This window comes from Sabethes cyaneus, chromosome 3, assembly GCF_943734655.1.
Source record: "Sabethes cyaneus chromosome 3, idSabCyanKW18_F2, whole genome shotgun sequence".
In the NCBI taxonomy this organism is placed as follows: domain Eukaryota; kingdom Metazoa; phylum Arthropoda; class Insecta; order Diptera; family Culicidae; genus Sabethes; species Sabethes cyaneus.
Window position 1 is genome coordinate 249261139 of NC_071355.1, and position 20379 is coordinate 249281517.

The 20379-nt window shown below is 37.1% G+C and overlaps 1 protein-coding gene across 1 annotated transcript in view; it reads right to left on the reverse strand.

Moving 5' to 3' along the window:
- Positions 1 to 8755: 8755 nt before the first annotated feature.
- The window catches only part of LOC128741058 (fibrinogen-like protein 1), a 44708-nt gene continuing 33084 nt past the window's right edge, over positions 8756 to 20379 (reverse strand). Inside the window, exons 2-4 of the mRNA XM_053836635.1 lie at positions 9851 to 10014; positions 9026 to 9652; positions 8756 to 8963 (exon numbers count right to left, since the gene is read on the reverse strand). Of these exons, the coding sequence (XP_053692610.1) occupies positions 8828 to 8963; positions 9026 to 9652; positions 9851 to 10014 (927 nt within the window). The 3' untranslated portion in view covers positions 8756 to 8827. The remainder of the gene's footprint in view (positions 8964 to 9025; positions 9653 to 9850; positions 10015 to 20379) is intronic.

Here is a 20379-nt window from a genome sequence, read left to right on the forward strand (position 1 = left end):
GCATGTGGGGGTTTTTGAAGGTAAGAATTTTTTCTATGGTGTACTGAGACCTCTTCCCCTTCTAAGAGGGGGGGAGGCTATTCAAATTTTCTCATAACTCGAGAACTAATTAAGCAAATGGAACCAAATTTGGCATGTGGGGTTTATGGAGGCATGAATTTATTTTATGTTGGTTTGAGACCCCTCACCCCCGCGGTAGGAGGATAAGGACTCTCATACAAATAAAACAGAAATTTTTGCGAATGCGCCATATTTTCTGCTATGTAACAAACGGTAAGCTGTGAAAGTAAACTAGTAAAACCTTCTCGGATCAAAATACAGTGAATCGATGCCGTTAACTTACGTGCCTGTTGCCATTTATGTCAAAAGAGAAGGACATTCGAACGGCACGTCATATTTGCGATGAACGTGTTTTGGTTTTAATGTTATTTGTAACCGATGGCCTTTTTAAAGGTCACAAGCGAGTAAAAGTAAGATTATTGAAACATGTCAAGCTACGCATGATTATATTTAATACAATAATCTGAGGGCTGGTCATTCATTACTATTTCAACCTTTATGATGCACACAAGTGATTTTTAAAAGAAATCTATGTCTCAATGGTTGCAGGCGTTGTACTTATGAACCCTCGTCCACGTCCACCATTGCATTCAATGAAGAATTGAATCTGAATATTTCACTCTTCTCTTCTAAACATTCACTTAAACAACGGCACTCACAGATTCTTATAAACATACATATGCCAGAAATGCAGTTTACATTAGTCTTTGATCTAATGATTTGATATAGTCCTACGTCACCCATTCGTACTACCCTTAGGGCTGTATACCTTGTAGTTTTTGACATGCCAAAATCGAACAAAACTTCGTTGAAACGACTACAACAAACTTCCAGTGGATTGTTATTTCCGTAAGCCGTGCAGTGAGTCGATCGTCGAAGGAACTCAGATTGGCGTATCACTCGTGACGGTGCGTTGAATCGTAGTTTCTCAAGAATAGCTGGACAGTCAATACGATCTGCTAACACGTCGAATATTATCATACGTTGGATGTGTATTCGTCTACTTTCCAGCGTCGGAAGGTTGATCAGCATGCACGGATTTACATATGGTGGCAGGTATGTTCGGTCTCTCCAATTCAGATTCCGCTAGGCGTATCGTATCAACTGCATTTGTACACGTTCGAGTCTGTTGACGTGAACAGCGTGATATGGCGCCCAAACTTGCACTCCATATTCGAGAACACTGCGTACGAGCGAGCAGTAAAGTATTCTGAGGCTATAAACACCAACAAAAAAATTGGAGTTCCTCCTCAAAAAACCGTTTTTCTCGTTTTCAAGACCGTTTTTCCTCTTTCCTGTGTCGTTTTTGACACCTTCTGTCCCGGTCATTTTTGGTCACGGTTTTAATCTCTCTTCGCTTTTTACCTCTTATTCTACCCCGTTTTACGTTGTCGTTTGTTCCTTTATTATGTCCATCTGTTTCTCCTTTCCTGTCGCGTTCTATTTTTCTTTTCCGTTTTATCCTTTTTTCTTCCGTTTTCATTTTTTTCTCCTGCCCCTATATTTTATCATTTTCCCGTAATTATTCTGTCAATAAAGAAGGGTCAAGTCTATACTGCTATTAACTTTAGATAAAGAGTTTCCGACTACCTAACAGAAGGGTGCGCTGGTAGTTTAAATGTAAAACCCTTAGCCTAAACTTTAAATACCATCATCATTTTAAAAGTATATTAACTACGTCACTTCAAGTTACTAACACTTGCTGATATATCTTTATTTGCTGTGCATTTTTCCGAATATCTGGAAATGTTGACAATTAATCCTCAACACAATGTGTTACAATTAAGATAAAACTATTACAGGGTTCGTTATGAATCAGGTATTGATTAGAGGCAGATTAGTTATAATTTTTGTTATTTTAACCACTTACGGAGGTTAATTTGATAACAAAATAGCATGATCTGTTATAATTTTGTTAGGTCCAGCGGACAACAGAGGATCAGAGGAAGAATCACAGAGTCAAATTCCAAAACAGCCCTCACAAGTGAGTTGTACAATGATCGCTAACAGCACGGATCACGGAACTTCTTTGCCATTTTAAATATAAATCCAATTTGCTTATTTGCTCACCAGAGATGTTGCAGAACGCATCGGAAAACTCGGACGCTTATTTTCACGGTGTGTAAGGTATAAGCTTAGTAGAAACACCCCGCTTCTCAAGCCTTACAAGGAGGAACCCGTGATCCAGACGATCAAACGCTGCTTTCAAGTTCGTGTACACTGCGTCAATTGGCACTCCTTCATTCATGTGACGCAAGCAGAATGAAACGAAATCAACGAGATTCATGGAGACTGAGCGTTTTGGAAAGAAAACTATGCTGGTCTGCAGAAATGTAGTATTGACAGCTAGCGTGCAAAGTGCAAAGTTCACGATCATCTCGAGCACTTTAGATCTGAAGCGCAACGATTTAAGCTCTCGATAGTAACATTCATTTAAACATAATCGAGTTTTCTCAACCTGCAGCTAATCTCAACAAACCCTATATATGCATGAAGCATGTATAGGGTAACCAACGTATTTTGGGCTCAAAGAAGTTGAACTTCAAGTCTAATTTCAAATCTTCTTCCGAGTTTAATTTTAAATCCCACTTCAAGTCAAATTTGAAGCCTTATTTCAAGTCTGGGGTTAAGTAGAATTTCAAATTCAATTTTAGGATCGATTTCGTATCTAACTTTATGCAAAATTTTGTGTCTAAAAATTGTGTACTTTTAAGTTTAATTCCAGTTTCAATATCAAGTCCAATTTCAGATAAAACTTCGTCCGTGTCCATCAAGCCCGAGTTCAAATTCAAATGCAAGTCTAAATTCTTATCCAATGTCAGGTCCAACTTTAAGGATCCCCGTGATGTAACCCGGAAGTCCGGAGCAACTTGGCTCATTCGCCACAGGAGGAGTGAGAAGAATGTTAGCTACTTGAAACTGCTCTAAAGCGTATTGAAGTGCACATAACCAGATTCTGTATAAAACTATGCAGAATCTGGTTCTGTGCACTTCGAAAGGCTTTAGAACAGTTTCAATCAGCTTGGGCTCTTGTTTCTCTTCCAAAGAGAGTCAAAAATCAGTAGAAAGAATTTAAGAGTAAGTTATTTGTCATCGTGAATTGGTTTAACTTTTAAACTCAGCAATATTTGCAAAATATTTGACAATAACCGACTACCGTGGTAAGAGGGAACATTAATATCAATCATATCAATGATATGAGCTCCGAATAAAATATTTTTTTTTTGGTTCGTTTCGAATGATTTCTTCAAATATTTCCTAGCAGAGCAATAATCGTTTCACAAAGATCAAAAACTTCAATCAATTTCAATGCTGCTGCAAATATGGGTTAACAATGGGCTTGTCCAGATGAGCATGTTTGATTTTCGTACTTGACTATCACGAATTGATTGAAAGTTCTGATTTGCCTATGGTGAAATGTTTATGGCATAGAATTCATTTAAGCATGTTTGAGTAATACGATATACTTACACCTGAATCATAATCATGAATCATGGCGAAAATAACATAGTATTCGCATTATATCTTAAAAAATAAACTATGCTTCAAATGAAAATTACTTATGATTGCTTAATTGTAATTGTTGATTCAACCAAGTAAATGAATATCCTCAAATTTAGTTCAATTACCACATGTAGTGCGCTGCCTTAATTTAATCCCCATTCATAAAAACTCAAAAACCTCCTGAAGCGAGGATTAGCATAATTATCGCAAACAAAGAGTGTACCTCAGAGGAGAAAAACTATCCATTATTTGCTTCCACCCAATCGCTTAGCCATCCCATTTCCATTTTCGACAAGCTTTCCTCCAACGCTCAGACATCTCGAAAGCTTATTCACCAACTCACTATCCTTCCCCGGGGTGAATTTTCTCTCTCACCGATTCCAGTGGGTGAATGCGCATTTTTCCGAGCACTCCGAGCGCTCAGAGTGCTCGATACGCGAGTGTCCCGTTTCCAATACTGGAAACCCCACACGAACCGTCCAGTCAGCTGTGTCGTAGGTACCTGCAGAAGGGAAATTTGTACAGACCGATGAAAATTCGGAAAAGCGCTTCAGTCTGTTGCCGTCTCTCTCGGGTGTTCGCTCTTCTTCTACGGGACCGTGCGCTGCACGGGCACTAGTCGGGCAGCCTAGCAGCAGTTGTGTGGTGCCTCTGTGTCTTGGAACCAAACGGGCTCTATAATTTTGTGATTTTCGTGGCACCAAACCATAACGCACTGATTTGCTGGCAAGATTTGCTTCTTTTGTGATAAATTACTATCATTTGTGTGATTATTCAACGAGTGGTTGAATGGTTGTTGCCGACCAGATCAGCTTCTGTCCGCCTGTTTCGTTACGGCTGATTTGCAACACGAAGTGGGTGGAAAATTTTTGCAGTGAATTTCCATCAGTAGAGTGCGATCGACAAAAAAAGTGGTGTGCCGGTGGTGTCGGTGAGGGGCTGGTATATACAGTGCACAAAAAACGCTTTCCCAAGTGTCGTTCTGCGTACGATTCAGTGGGCATTGGGCACTCCACCCAGAATAGCATTGGGAAAAATGTGTAATTTGACAGCGATTCGTCGGGACATTTGTCAGCCGCAATCATCGGCCGTCACGACAGCAGCCAGCAGCAACGAAGACGACGCCGAGGACGACAGGGTCTAGAAAGTAATTGGAGGGTTGTTGGCCGCTGCGGCCAACCTCCTCCGGTACACGTGCATTCAACTGCACGCTACAGTTCTCTTTGAAGTCAGTATCCCTTCAAGTACGGTGGTGGTGAGAGAAAAACACTTTCGCACTCAATTTTGCCAATCAACACCAGCCATTCTCCCGATATTTATTTTGGCCATGGAACAGGAAAAACAACGCTGTCAGTGAAAATTTGCGCTGCTGTTTGCCGTTGCTAATGACAGAAAAGTGAGTAATTTTCAACTGTAAACCCTCAATATCATACGCCAGTTGGCAGACCAACCTTCTCCATCATTCGTCATAAATCCATATAACACCATCTTGTACTTGGTAAATAGAGGGTAGCAATGAACGGTAGTAACAAAGTGAGCATATGAGGAAAGATAAGAGACCGACGACGACGGCAAACAGTGAGTCAGTCAGTCAGTTAGTCTGTCAACCGAAAATGCACGGCAGCGGTTGGGGAAGGCCCCACTTGCACAGTGGACGTGGCCGTGAGTTCCGTTGGTATTGGTATCATGTAAATATTTGAATTGAAAATTAATTTCAAGGATGATCGATAGATTGTTTAAACAAATATATTTTTGAGCATATTTAGAGCACATTGAAAAATGAAATACCAAAGGTGCGGCCGATCTTGAATGATTTTTTCGGATGCATTTTTCGTATGCTTTTTATTCAGTCTTCTTTGTCCTGGAATCAATGTTTTTCAAGTCATCTGGACCAATATTTTAAAAATTTGAGGACACCAATTTTCTTAGAATACTCCAAAGAAAATTTTCCCATATGCTTAGACATCGCTTATTTTTAAAATAAATTCATAACTATTGAACCAAGCAGCGAAGAGCAAATATTTTTTTACAAAGACGTAGATTAATTTCAACAATTTAAGAAAAATATTACCTGGACAAAGTTTTCAACAAAATTTTCCACGATAGTGGAAAACATCAAAGAAAAGTCGGAAAAATATGTGTTACCTCACAAATATTTTTTTAATTCTCAAACTTTCAGTAAAACGCAATTCTTGTTCCAGAGTTAAAACCCGGAAAACTCAATAGCAATACAATATGGCGTACCAACACTAAGTTGATCTTATTGTGGTTGCTTGTCAAACCGCAATGATATATTTTTTTGTTATTTTTGTATTACTTTAATGTCATTTTTGTATTATTTTAGAATCATTTCTGTAATTTTGCATGAACGTTAAATCACCGCAATATTATGATTGGTGATTGTTTGATAATTTTCGGTGAAGCAAACGCTATGTTTTTACAACACGACCCGCGGGCCTCAGTCTAGCTAGAATCAACAATATTACGGAATAGATAGTAAATGCTCAAACTAGTTCATCGAAAACTATCAAACAATCATACAGCATTTTTGTAGTTTGTTTTATTTTTGTGTAGTTCATTTCTCTATTGATTTTTGTATCTCTTATTTTTGTGCCAATGTTTTATTATTTTGATATCTTTTTTGTTATTTTCGTGCCATTTTGGTATCATTTTTGTATAGTTTTGTACAATGAAACATTATCAGTAACAGATTAACAGATCACGCTGTTACAAATAATTAAATAGTTTTTTTTTAATTTGTTCCAACTCATATTCTTGAAAGAAAGGTGAAATAATCTTTAGATAATACACACAGTGTTGGTTTGCTTGCATTGAGTAGAAATTGCCCGTTCGCTTCGTCACATCATAAAGCAAATGATGTTTAATTAATCAATTTATTACAGAAATATTTATTTTTCCTCGCCGGATGTGCTGACGTCAACACGTTGGGAAAGTATTAACATATTAGCTGGGTACCTAACCGCAGGAAAATGTATCCACTTTCTAGCAGTTGGTTATTAACCCACTGTACCATGCCCAACCGTCAGAGCCGGGTTGTCGGGTAGAATAATGGTTTGGTTATCAACCTTCGCGATAGCATAAAACTACATAAAATTACAGGCACCATTCTGTAGTCGTCATTGAGGTATGCTGTTTGTGGTTGTGTACGAGGTAACACGTGTATGTGCGTTGATTGTGTGATGTGTATGTGTGTGTGCGAGCGTTTCTGATTATGGAATTTGTTGCTACCGAACGGAGTTGTGCAAGTTTGAGGGCAATGCTTCCGAATCCGAGCATACTTGTTTTTATCACCGACTGAGCACCTTGTGGTGCTTGCTAGTAAGTCTGCGGAGAGTTTTCTGCGAAAATGACAAAAGGAAAACTCCTCCGCTAAGAGCATGCATACGAGAGTATTGAATTAAAATATTGGATTAGTGAAAGTGTTTTCTAATACAATATATTCCAATCATAGAGCGAAACTATTCTCATATAGCATTTTGTGCTTTTTTCTAATTTGATAAGAATACTGTAAAGGTCATTTAATAATCTCAGATTCAAGTCCGCTATTAGGTACATAATTCTACCCATCATGAGTCGCTATCAACGAATGATAGTAGTACCCTACGTTAGATCGTCGTTTAGAGGAAGAAATTATGATACCATTTAATGCTGAGCAGTTCAACGTGAAATAGGTGAATGACAAAATTTGAACCTTTCTGACGTGTTATCTCCTAACAAACACCTTCCACAGTTTCAGGCATCATTTTGATTCAAGACTCTTTTTAAGAACGGACTAACTGAAATTTTGACTGAAAATAGTTCAGAGCATGTCGTTTTTATCTGTGCACTTATTTCTACTCACGCGGTAAATGAAATAATTGTAGGGGGAAGTCTTCTATGGCCGGACACTAACTTTTCTCAAAAAACTAAGCCTGTTAAAAATATCGGAAAGAAGTGAACAATAGTAAATTGCAAGTTTTAAAGGCGTCTTAATTATGAAGTCTTTGTTTCAAAAGATAAATGAGAACTGACCAAAGTTCAACCAACTTAAACAGAGAGAATCGAGTACCCGTAAATCAAAAGCGAAAGATTGAATCAATAAGGCCATTGCAAATTATTTTTAAAAAGCAAAGGGAATTTTTTAATCGAGCAAAAATATATGGGTTTTAAGCATTTTTATTTAATCTTTCGTTACTCGCGCCAACTTAGATTTATAGGTGTGCTAAAACCTAACAGAATTCACTCGAATACTAATGCCACTTGGTAAAACACTTATGAAACTTTTTCCACCGTTTGAAAGGTCTTGGTCTCCATATCAACTTTGTTGAAAACAGTAATTTTCTTTGTTGTTGGAATCCCGAGATATACCGAGATAAAGCTACCGGTCTACCGGTTCACAGACGTTGTACAAAATACTACAGCGCGAGTAACGGAGGGTTTAAGTTTAAACGAAAGATTAAATAGACTAATCTCAAGTTTTTATGAAAAAGACGTATTTAAAATAAAAAATTTAAAAAAAAATGTAGTTTTTCTTCAAATATTCATGCCAAAATAACTTTTAAGAGTGCAAATTACCTTGTCTTTTTTTAAAAAAAAAGATATTTATTATATCATTAACGATATATTTTTGATGTCTTGATTTATTGTTTTTTTTTATTTTAATGTTTAGCAATCAATTTTCTACTACTCTTTCTTGGATATAATTTTTGAGCAATCGATAGTTTTCGATATACGATTTTTCAAAACATAATCCCCCAAAAACAAATTCACCCTTTTTAAAATGAGTCTTGAATCAAAATACGGGTCGGACTCGATTATCCGGGTGTAAAAAAAATTTTTTAAATAGGTTTTTTGAAGTGTGCTTACGTTCTAAACGTATTTAAGATTATATAAAAAAATTTCACCCGGATAATCGAGTTTGCTTATATCATACACGTTGGCAAAGTTTCATCCAAATCAGAAAGATTCATTTCAGATTTCAGCTTTTTTAGGACGATTTCGTATGGAATTGTTCTACCACAACAGACAAAAAAGGGGATATTTTACAAAATACAAGCCCAGCTATCGATTCCAAAAACTTATTCCTGTACGCTGGCAAATTCATAAAATGCATTACCTAAACTATGAAAGTTTCTTTTGAATCGGAACTTGGTTAAAATGAGTTGACACAGATTTAATATATCTACTGGCCTACGTTGATCGTTAAATTGATTTTATTCAGGGCCAGAAAACTTATTTCAATTGCAGTTATAGTTATCTATTTCTAGACGTTGCTAATAACTCTTATCATCATGCGTGACCGTTTTAGTCCATAATATTCTCCACGAAAAGTATTCCAATACATTTTACTCCAACGTTTTATATTTTTCTGTGACCCTGGATATGCTCCATTCAGATTACTGCAAAGACAAATGATGAATTAAATACCAATGAATATCCCAACAACACATTGATTACATACCTTTCACCACAATTGTTATACCACCAACCACTTTTAAGATACGCATCACAATTACCCCAATTATCAATAGTCCGAAAACTTTGGCCCTCAGCGTGTACTTTAAGTGAATCCCCTGCATTTCCACTAAAGTTTCCTAAACTGCTCAAAACATAACCCTCCCATAAGCCTCCTACCATAAACCGGTCGTACTGTGCCGTCATAATTTTCCCATCAAAGTCCTCCAGTATGATATGCAGCTCGTGGGGTTTAACGTACGTTAGTTCGTGAATTTTTGTCAAGCCTAACCAAAACTCTCCGCGAAGATTACCAAAACCGGCTTCGTATTCCTTCGATTCTCTATCAAAACGAACAGAACCATCATATCTATTCTGAATAACCAACCAACCGCCTCCCTCGTATTGCTGATCGCAATAAACTTCGAAAGCATCGGAAAATCCCGGCTGTGGCTGAACACGGTACAGCCCTGATTGGCGATCCGATATATCAGCGCACGTTTGTGGCAAATTTCTCGCTCCGGACAGGGAAAATTTTATTATTTCCTCTTCCAGAGTACTGATGTGTCGAACTTGTTTTGTAACAAGAGTTTCTATAGCTTCTACGGTTTTCTTTAAACTTTCAATATTTGAGCTAAAAACATAGTGGAAAATTGTAAATTCTTTACAAATTACCGATAATTTTTACTGTATTGTGAATATTCGGCTTTCCAGTCAGTTTTATATCGAAAACGGCTAAGGGCAGTACAAAAAAGCCGTTTCGGTATAAAGCTGACTGGAAAGCCGAAAATCCTCAATACAACAGGATCTTAACACGATAATTTTTACTTACTTTGAATTGATTACACCCGGACATTGTTGCTCGCATCCAAATGACGAATTCGTATTAGTTTCATTGTTGTCTGCAAAGGAAGTATTAAATATTTCGACGACAGCAACCAGCACTGCAAAGGGCACAAATTTCTCAAACATATCGATAAGTTGATCGTTATAGTACTGAGGTTGGATAAAACATCTAAGCGCTTAAATAGTCCGCCCAAGCTTCACATATCCATCCTCTGTCAGAATGGATCAAATTTCAAGGCCCAGCAGTTAGTTTTGATAACGTTTAACCCACTGCTTGAAAAGTAAAGGTTGTTATGATCAAAATTTGGTCGACTTAAACTTGACGCATTCGTAGTCTTTTAATCGTGCATTTAAAAAACTGAACCTTATTTTGTACATGCATGCGTGCAAAATGATGGCTCTGTTTTGATTTTTACATATGTTCTTCAGTTATTAAGATGGCGTCCAAAAGGAACATGTTCATTAAAATTTTGCTCGTGCGTTGCAAAGATCCAAGCTAATCGTCGAGTAAGCGAAATTCTTGAAAGTGGCCATGTAATATTATATAAGTGTATAGGGAATCGAAAACCGTGAGCGAGGACAAAAGTGTGGTTAGCAGAATTTCGTTTACAACAGCCAGCGCATCGAACTAAAACTGTTGGAAGCAGATTAAGGCAAACTAGCGTTCTGCGGCAAATAATGTGGCTGTACAATTCGGATTCGGTCAACCAGAAGGATAGCTGAAATTTGGTTCTGCATTTTATACAGAAAAAAGACAACTAGTTACTAACATTGTATCTCGTTTGACCAAATTTTGATCGTTACACCCTTTATAGCAGTTCATACTACAGCATTTGCATCTGGCTTTAACAAACGGCCCTTCATTCGCCCCATAACTAAAGCAGGTCTGGCTTTGCTTTGTCTGCTAGGTTTGTTATTAAGATCCTATAACAAAAGAATATTTCATGATAAGCAACATAGTAACTGCAATCGGATACATGATAGAGCATTTCCAGCTCGAAACATTGTAAATGAGTCATTTTCAGCTCGAGTACTTTAAACTTTTTTGTCAAAAGGAACTTTTCAGAAATGGGTACTTAGAAATGAGATATCGTATAGTAAAAAATCGTATCTTGAAAACTATTCAGTTGAACAAAATTTTAAAAAAATCACCTCACGACTATATTTATTTAGGAGCACCTGGGGTAATATGCACCGGCTAATAAAATCAAGATCTGTTCCTATTAAAGTACAAAGCCAATATGCGTAAAATAATTCTACTTATTCCATATAAGTACTTATATTATGGTATAAGTAGAATTAAACGGAAAATTTCCGGAAATTCAACCCGGATAGCATAATTTCTTTTGAACCACCGTATTTGAAAGCTTCCTTTGCTGACTGCAGTTTTTTAGCTGTACCTGACAGTAGATTGAATATTTAGACGTAATTGCGTATCATTTAACAAGAAATAAAGTAAATAAAGCATGTTTACTTAAAGTTCATTTTTCCCCGAGTATCGGGATGTATTTTGCCCAAACTTACCCAAAAAATGATGCTTGTTAAAAAATTCCTGTACTCTAATAACCGGCTGCGAAGTCTGTCGATAAAGAAGGGTCAAGTTCTGAAGGACGTTTATACCCATGGCTTTGCTTCGAGCTATCAAAATTTACTTTGTTTTTGTTTTGATCTGAATTAGGTATAATTGTTTTGAATCGAGAAATCATTGCACACCTAAAACGTATCGAATCAATTCGTTTCTTTATATTGGGACAGAAAACACTACTTAAAAGAAAACCCTCCGGCAGTGCCGCAGCTAGTTGCGTTAAATGTTCCAGGTCGATCAAAGCATGCGTTTAACAATTGCATTCGTTTTCGGTTTCACGCTACTGTTTACGGTGGTTGTTACGGAACGGGGACCATGTTGCAATTGGATTGGACCTCCGGTGTGTGGAAGTGATGGCGTGACCTACGGAGGCATTTGCGATTATAATTGTAATGCTCCGGAAGGAGTGCTACTTGTGGCGCATGAACCATGCAATGGTAACGAAATCTGGGGGCGTTGAAGTGAAATAAAACGAACAACTGACAGTGATTAGTGAAATATATTGTTTTCTTTTTTTTGTATCTGTATGCGTTAGTTGCTGAAGCAACTAGCTCCTAGCTTTTTCGCACACCTCTTCAAACATATAGCATATCTTACTTCAATTTACTTTGGGGGCGACAGTCCCTTATCGATCCAGCGTCGAACGAATTATGGTCCTCCAGTACTATCGGTTCTGGGCTGCCGTTCTCCATTCCCCTCGAAAACCAACTGAACGTGCATCGTCCTCAACAGCGCTCATCCCTGCCCTGAAGTCAACGACCTCTTGCTGCTTCTCAGTTGAAAATAGTTTTGTTTACTCTTTCGTCGGGCATTCTAGCCACGGGCCCAGCCCACCGTAATCTGCCACATTGTACTACTTTCACTATATTAGCATATATGTATACTTGATACAGCTCGTGGTTCATACGTCTACCTACTAGTTTCAAATATTTTAAAGCGTTTTACCAATTCGTCGGATATTGCTTAAGGGGAAATGAGCGGTCATTAACTTTTTATCGGAAAACCCAATTTCGAAAGCAGTTTTTGGGCCCAAAACAGGGACTCTGTTTTTAAATATGTATTCTTCTTGTCGAGCTGAGCACAGGGCATATATTTTCATGGATAGAATTTTTGTTTTAAAGAAAAACATTGCGTTTGTTAGTCTAGTGTATGCGTTTGTTTTTGAGAATACAACACAAAGAGAGATGTAAATCACGGGATTGCAGAAATAATCACAAATTGTTACAAGGAACCGCTACATGTTCTTATGTTGTCTGAACGTACTGCGAGCCCCCTGATAGTCTGTTCAGTAACAGTTTGGGAGCTAAACAATTACGAAAAATGAAAGTTCTCTAATTTCACCAACACACGCATTGTTTTTGAACTTTTGCTTACAAAAGAGGACACTGGGGTGGGAAGCACTTGTACACTAGGCACGTGCAGGATGTTTCAATAAAACTCCATCCAGTTGGATAATGTTGCTTGGAAAACATAAATTTACAAACACGCTGTTACACTTTGAAAATAACTCAAGATGACTCAGATGATATCAACTTGCGATCATGTTACTTACAACAAGCTTGCAATGCGATATTTATGTGCGTTAAAGTAGAAGTACGATAGTCACTCGTTCCAGTAAGTGAATCGAAAGAAAAGCTATCCAGTGTTTCAAGTTTATAATTGAAAATCGATTTTTTCTTCGCTCTATCACACTTTCCTTGTCGCGTGGGCGTGTGTCACTAATTTTCGACCCCCACCCCCTTGCTGCGCGGTAAAGCAAACATCGTTCGGGGTTCAAGGTTGCTATTTATCATTCACTTCACCCTATTATCGCTCCGAGTGACGTACCTACATACTTCATGAACTGTTTATTTAAGGCACTAGAATGTAGAACAAGTTCACAGTTCAGAAAGCTAGAAAACAAACCGACATGATTTAATCAAAACATAAACCAAACAATTGTATCAACCTACTATTAAGTTCTTTGCTTTATTTCTTTGATTATAAAACCATTTTTTGTGTATTTTAGCCTAGCAACAAAAACCTAGCACGGCTTATGTGATAAAATTTTCGCTTCCGAAGGAGCCTGACAGTTGAACTCGCAGATGCCCTGGTAGGTTTGCCCATCACTTCCACAGACCGGTGGTGAAGCCGAATCGCAACACGCCCGCCCTTTCGATTGCGTAGCAACCGCAGCAAACAACAACGACAGGATAACTGCAGTAATCAAACGCATCCTTTGATTGAATCTGGAACGTTTAATCGCTTGACTGACTGCGGAATTGGTCGGTTCAGATTTAAATAGAGGTTCCCCTGTGGGGTTAAAACAACATTGATTCGATATCGTTGTACGGTAAATTTACAATTCGAAGCAGTGTTAATATTTGATCGAAACAAAATTTCGTAACAAATCACGGCAACCAACAATCGTGTGTGATAATCTACACTCTTAAATGATTCTACCTGTAAATAGGTCGGATTTAGTTGAAGCTAGGTTGAAACTACTCAAAATGCCCTTAAAGTGTACATACTCAAACTTTGGGTAAAAATTTCAACCAATTTTGGTAACTTGCTACCGATAATTGAATTATTCTCTATGACAAATAACGCACTTTTAAGTTTAAATCGACTAAATTTTAATCGTAACATCCTTTAGGCTTAAATATAATTCTTTGATAGAATGTTTCTCCTGAAGTGAACTATAAATAAAATTGTAATAAATTCTACAGACGAGAAACAAGCCAATACGTGCACCCTATTCGTGTCGTTATTACCATTTATTCAAAACAAAATAGAAAACAAGATAGGGTAATTGTCTACATAAAACATATAACCTGTTGTCAAGATGTGTAAATCTGTCCAATGTAGTAAATGAATCAAAACCAAACATTCGGCAACCGAATGAATCACTTTAGTATCCGTAATTAAAACTTAATGGATACCAAGGTGAAACTTGGTGTAAACATGAATAAACCGAGTGAGTTTTTTTCCTTTCGGCTCTATTTTTGGCACACAAACAGATCATAACCAACGAACGTTTGTGCTAACCCTAGCAGATGCGCCCTCAACACGAACATGGTCCTATTCCTGCTGAATCACCTTTTTTTGAAATCCGTTTTTAACGAATAAAAATGCTCTCAAACTACGGAGGCCACTAACTAAGTCCCCGTCAGTGAGCTAAATTCTCTGTTTTTTGGCGACAAGTTTGATTAGCTTAATTCCCGACTGCTAACGGGGCAGCGAAAAAACAATGAACGTAAAACAAACCAATCCCCCCGGTGCAGCTGGAAGTGATCCAAAAAACAACTGCAGGATTCCGACGAAAATAGATTGAGTAGCTCCCTAAATAGTTTCACTACTGCGATGTGTCGATTAATTCATTCAACTTCTGCTGCTGGGTGCGATGATGTGCAACAATTTACACTATGAAGAAAAGAAACTTATGATTTTAAACAATGTTATTGACAAAACTATGAAAAAGTTGATCATGAATCTGGTTTGTAACAGGTTGAGCGAGTTGAGCTCATTTGTCGTTAATTTACTGTGGTTTCCCAAAAGATCGAGGTTGTTATTCTAATTCTATTCTAGTTTATTCCATTTTACCAGAAAATGTATTTATCATTCAAACCCTATTGGAAATTTATTAGTTTTTTTCGTGAATCTTTATCATGAAGAGTAAAACTGGGTGAGACACAACTATAGTATCCCAACGCTAATCCGACACCCAATATTCCTTCCGTTTGCGTAGATCTGACAGATAATCTGTCAAATTGTATGAGAGAACTGTCAGATTAACGCAATCGTAAAGTACCAATTCTGCGCGGGCCTTTATACCAATGCAGCTTTCCATGAGCGATAATGGCTGCTATTGGGCACAAGTGGGCACAATCTTTTCTTTTGACATTCATTGCAAGTGCGTCAGGTTCGCCCGGACGGAGTTATTCACAGAGACTATAGATTACAGAGGCGACAAGGCACTTAAAACCCTCAGATTACAGCTTGATTCGACTCATGCACCTTCCAGCATTGGACAAAAGGTAGGAGTCAAAATGGCTACTTGTCAAGCATAGCTACCAATACCCCCCCCCCCTTTCCTTTCCGCTCTTCCCCCTCCTCCTTCACCAAAAAATTTTCCATTTTCATCAATTGTAGAACCATCGTTTCAAAAAAATATTAATATATGTATGACCTCATTCCAAGGTCAAGACTAAAAAAACTTGAGATTAGACTTAAAACCCGCTAAATTTTGAATCAAAACGGAGAGTTACCTTTATTTGTGATGGTACTCTCCGTTATGATTCAAAATTTAGACTCTTTGGAGTGCCTCGTCGCCTCTGTAATCTATAGTCTCTGTAGAGTTACTATGGAAACATCTATGATTATCTGCTATGCGAGTTCCTCTTCAGTTGATCTGCGAAAACTAAACAATGTTTACATTTTCACACTTGAACAGTAAACAATCATGAATGTTCCCAGTAATAGTAACTCCTTCATGACAAACCTGACGCACCTGCAAGGAATGTCAATAGATTGTGCTCAAAAGTCGCCATTATCACTCGTGGAAAGCTGGATAACCAATTTTTTATTTTTCCGCCTTCTCAGGAATTTATCCGAAAACGGCCTGGCAATACGTTTAATTATCCATAACGACGAACATTTCGTATTTCGTCAGAAAATTTTCGTAAAGGTTCCTTGAGCGTTTCTTTGTCTCCAAATTTTGCTTTGCTTTTTGGACGTAGGATTGAGAAACCCCCGCCATTTCCGCTGCATCTTCCGCTAACGGGTTCCGTTTGCCGTCACTTTCGAACGAGTTTTACTATCGATTCCTTTGATTTTATGCCACTTCTTGGTGCCCTGTTGTGAGCCAATTCACAACCAAATAATTCAGGATTTTCATTGTAAGAGTGCAGTGCAGAATCGATTCGAGACGCACTGGTTTCGGTGACGCGAAGATGTAAACAAACGAACTTATTCTAACAACAAATCCCTACTACGATTTTATGCCTGTTGTTAGTACATATCTTTCGATGAATATTTCTTGCTTGTTACTAATCATTTATGTGTAACTTTTGGATAATATTTGTTATTTGAGTGTCACTATTGAATATTTTTCATTTTCTGCTATTTTTGTGTCATTTGGATACTGTTTTTATAAAATTTCTATGTTAAGTTTGCTTTACTTTTGTAAAATTTTTGCACTATTTTTGAAATTATTTTTGTTTTCGTTTCAATTTTATAGTTTTTAGGTAGTTTTTATTGTCATTTTTCTTTGTTTAACTAGTGAGTTATTTATGTAATATTTCTTGTATCATTTTATGTCGTGCTTGTATAAATTCTAAATCATTTTTCAGATAGTTTTGTATAATTTTAGTTACATTCTTTCATTATTTTAATTATTTTTGTGACTTTTTGGGGTCCTAAATGCGTCCTTTTTTGTTTTATTTCATTGAGCTATTCGAATCTTGTTTTTTTTTTCAATTTTAAGTCATGTTTCTGTTGTGTTTATATCATTTTGGTGTCATTTTTATTTTTCCTATACTATTTCTGTGCATTTTTTTTGTTACCTAACCTTAGCTAACCATTTCTGTGCATCTTTTTTGTCAAATGTGACGATTTAGAATCCTGTTTTGTTTCATTTTTATATAATTTTTGATCCAGTTTTGCAATTTATGTTTCATTTTGATATACATTTTAACATCTCTTTATACCTTATTGAGTCTTGTTTTCGTTTCATTTATGATTTATTTTTGTATTATTTCTTGTGTCTTGTATCATTCTGTGTCACTTCTGTATGATATTTGTATCATTCACAAATCTTTTTTCTGTCTATTTTGTATTATTTCAGCGCCATTTTTTATAATGTCTGTACTCGCTCCTTATTTCTATGTAAGATTCTTCATTACATGCCGTCATGCGGCTTTTTTATGTGGTTTTGAGGGTTTCTGGTCCCCAGCACCGCTGTTTGACGGCATTGATGTAAATCTATAGATCGCTGTAAATTCTAGATATGTACTGCTTCCTGATATATTGGCATATACTCTTACCTTCTTACTTACTTACTTAATCAATAGGCCTAACCTCTTAGGACAATGCCTGCAAAGCATAATTTCTCTATTTCGGTCCATGGCAACTGGCCGCCAGTTCCGCGGGCACCCAGTGCTCGCCAGATCTCGATCCAGCTGGTCTTATCACTCTGACCTTCTTATTATAGTCTAAATACATAGTTTGATTTATTACGTTATTCTGAAACATTTGCATACTTAAGCAAATTCACTATTCGCAATCAGCGAATTATTTTAACTGATTGGAATTTGCTAACGTGTGAGTATATACTCAGGCTTTCTTGTAACTTTCATGAATCTTTCTTGTGACTTACTTGTGGCTTTCACACGTCTCACGTGTAGGTTCCGTCCCTCTCTCTCTCTATAGCGTCTTTCTTATGACTTTTATGTATCTTTCTTGTGAAGAAAATTTTTTCTTTCTTGAGACTTCACTTTTGTGTGTATTTCTCGTGTCTTTCTTGCGCCTTTCTAGTGAATTTTTGCAATATTGTTTTCTTTGTTCATTTTTCTTGTCGCCAGATCTCGATCCACCTGGTCTTATCACTCTGACCTTCTTACTATAATCTAAATACATAGTTTGATTTATTACGTTAATCTGAAACATTTGCATGCTTTAGCAAATTCACTATTCAAAATCAGCGAATTATTTTAACTGATTGGAATTTCCTAACGTGTGAGTATATTCTCAGGCTTTCTTGTAACTTTCATGAATCTTTCTTGTGACTTACTTGTGGCTTTCACACGTCTCACGTGTAGGTTCCGTCCCTCTCTCTCTCTATAGCGTCTTTCTTATGACTTTTATGTATCTTTCTTGTGAAGAAAATTTTTTCATTCTTGAGACTTCACTTTTGTGTGTATTTCTCGTGTCTTTCTTGCGCCTTTCTAGTGAATTTTTGCAATATTGTTTTCTTTGTTCATTTTTCTTGTCGCCAGATCTCGATCCACCTGGTCTTATCACTCTGACCTTCTTACTATAGTCTAAATACATAGTTTGATTTATTACGTTAATCTGAAACATTTGCATGCTTTAGCAAATTCACTATTCAAAATCAGCGAATTATTTTAACTGATTGGAATTTCCTAACGTGTGAGTATATTCTCAGGCTTTCTTGTAACTTTCATGAATCTTTCTTGTGACTTACTTGTGGCTTTCACACGTCTCACGTGTAGGTTCCGTCCCTCTCTCTATAGCGTCTTTCTTATGACTTTTATGTATCTTTCTTGTGACGAAAATTTTTTCATTCTTGAGACTTCACTTTTGTGTGTATTTCTTGTGTCTTTCTTGCGCCTTTCTAGTGAATTTTTGCAATATTGTCTTCTGTGTTCATTTTTGTTGTTTTTTGTTTAATTTTTTGCCATTTATTGCCAATTGTGCTATTTTTGCCATTTCCGTCTTTTGTCGTTTATTTTTCGTCGTTCAACTTTTGTTTTTACTATTTCTCAGTTATTATTGTATCATTTTGGGTCATTTTTGTATAACTTTTCTATCATTTTTGGCGGCATTTTTTATCATTTCCTTGTTATTTTTCATTTCTATACCACATTTTTGGCGATATCTTTACGCTTTTTGTGTCACTTTTTGCATTTTTTCTGTTTCATTAATATGTTATTTTTTATTATTTCCTGTATCATTTTGTGTTACTTTTGTTAAAGTTTTACATAACCTTTCAGTCATTTTTCATTCAATTCGGTAGCACTTTAACCAGTTTTGTGGCATTTTTCACTTCTGGGATCATTTTTTTGCCATTCTTGCGCCTTTTATTTATTTATTTGTTTGTTTGTTAAAGCATTGTTTTTGATTTATTTCTTTTGTCATTTTTAAATTATTTTATGTCATTTCTCATGACGTTCCTGTCATGAGCGATGACAGTTTTCCTTTCAAACCCAGTATTTATTAAACTTGCTGTTTGGAAAATGAAAATTTATGGCATGAAATCATAAGAATATTTATTCAGAATTGCACAGATGCACTAAAGTCTTTTTTACACGGTTTGGTTTTATAATAAACCAGATTTACTCATATAGTATGGATAAAAATAGACGAAACATTTCTCTATAATTCACAACATAAGAACCATATTCCTCTGCTAAAACCAGCATCGCGGACGTCATTTGCAAAGACCGAAACGCCTAATCTTGATGTAGGCACGGTTCGTATCCCCAAAGATCGAGCCAATAATCTTTCGTCAACCGTCGATCGCTCTCGCTCAGTTAGCTCGCTCAAACAACCGATCGAGAATATATCCATCTCGTTACGTTGGATCCTCCGTCCGTATTTGACATGCATCGAAATTAATTTACCAAGTTTTCGCATTAATAATGTGCATTATTTTTCCGTCTCGTTCGATTTATTTTCAGACTTCAGAAATAGTCTGAGCACGAGAACAACTACCACCACCACTACAACCACCAGGTGGACAGGGATTCGGGACTCGGATTCGGACTCAGCTCTGCTCTGCTCTGTTCTGCTCTGGGGAGGATTAGCGGCGCAAGCTCGCGCGCACTTTTCGTCTGGATCGTGACGATTCTGGCGATACAAATTGGCTCACCGGAGGGAGATTGGCGTGCCAAAAAAAAAGGAGATCAGCACCAGACGGTTCGACTGCTCAGTGTGCTCAGTGCTCAGCCGATTTGGCACCGGTTCGGATGATGGTCCGGAATATTTTAACGAGCTCGTAAAGGATGCCCTTTGTGAAGCGGCTGCGACTACGATGGGTGGGCCCTAAGTCGGTGATCGTAATCGAAAATTGATGCAGGTGGTTTGGAGCACACATCCATTCGTGGATCACACATGGTGCTGCTCACTAGTGAAGATGGTTGAAATTCTTGATCGGATGAGTTTTTGTTGGTGAAGAAAAGAACCTGTGTGATATAAAAGAAGAAATCATA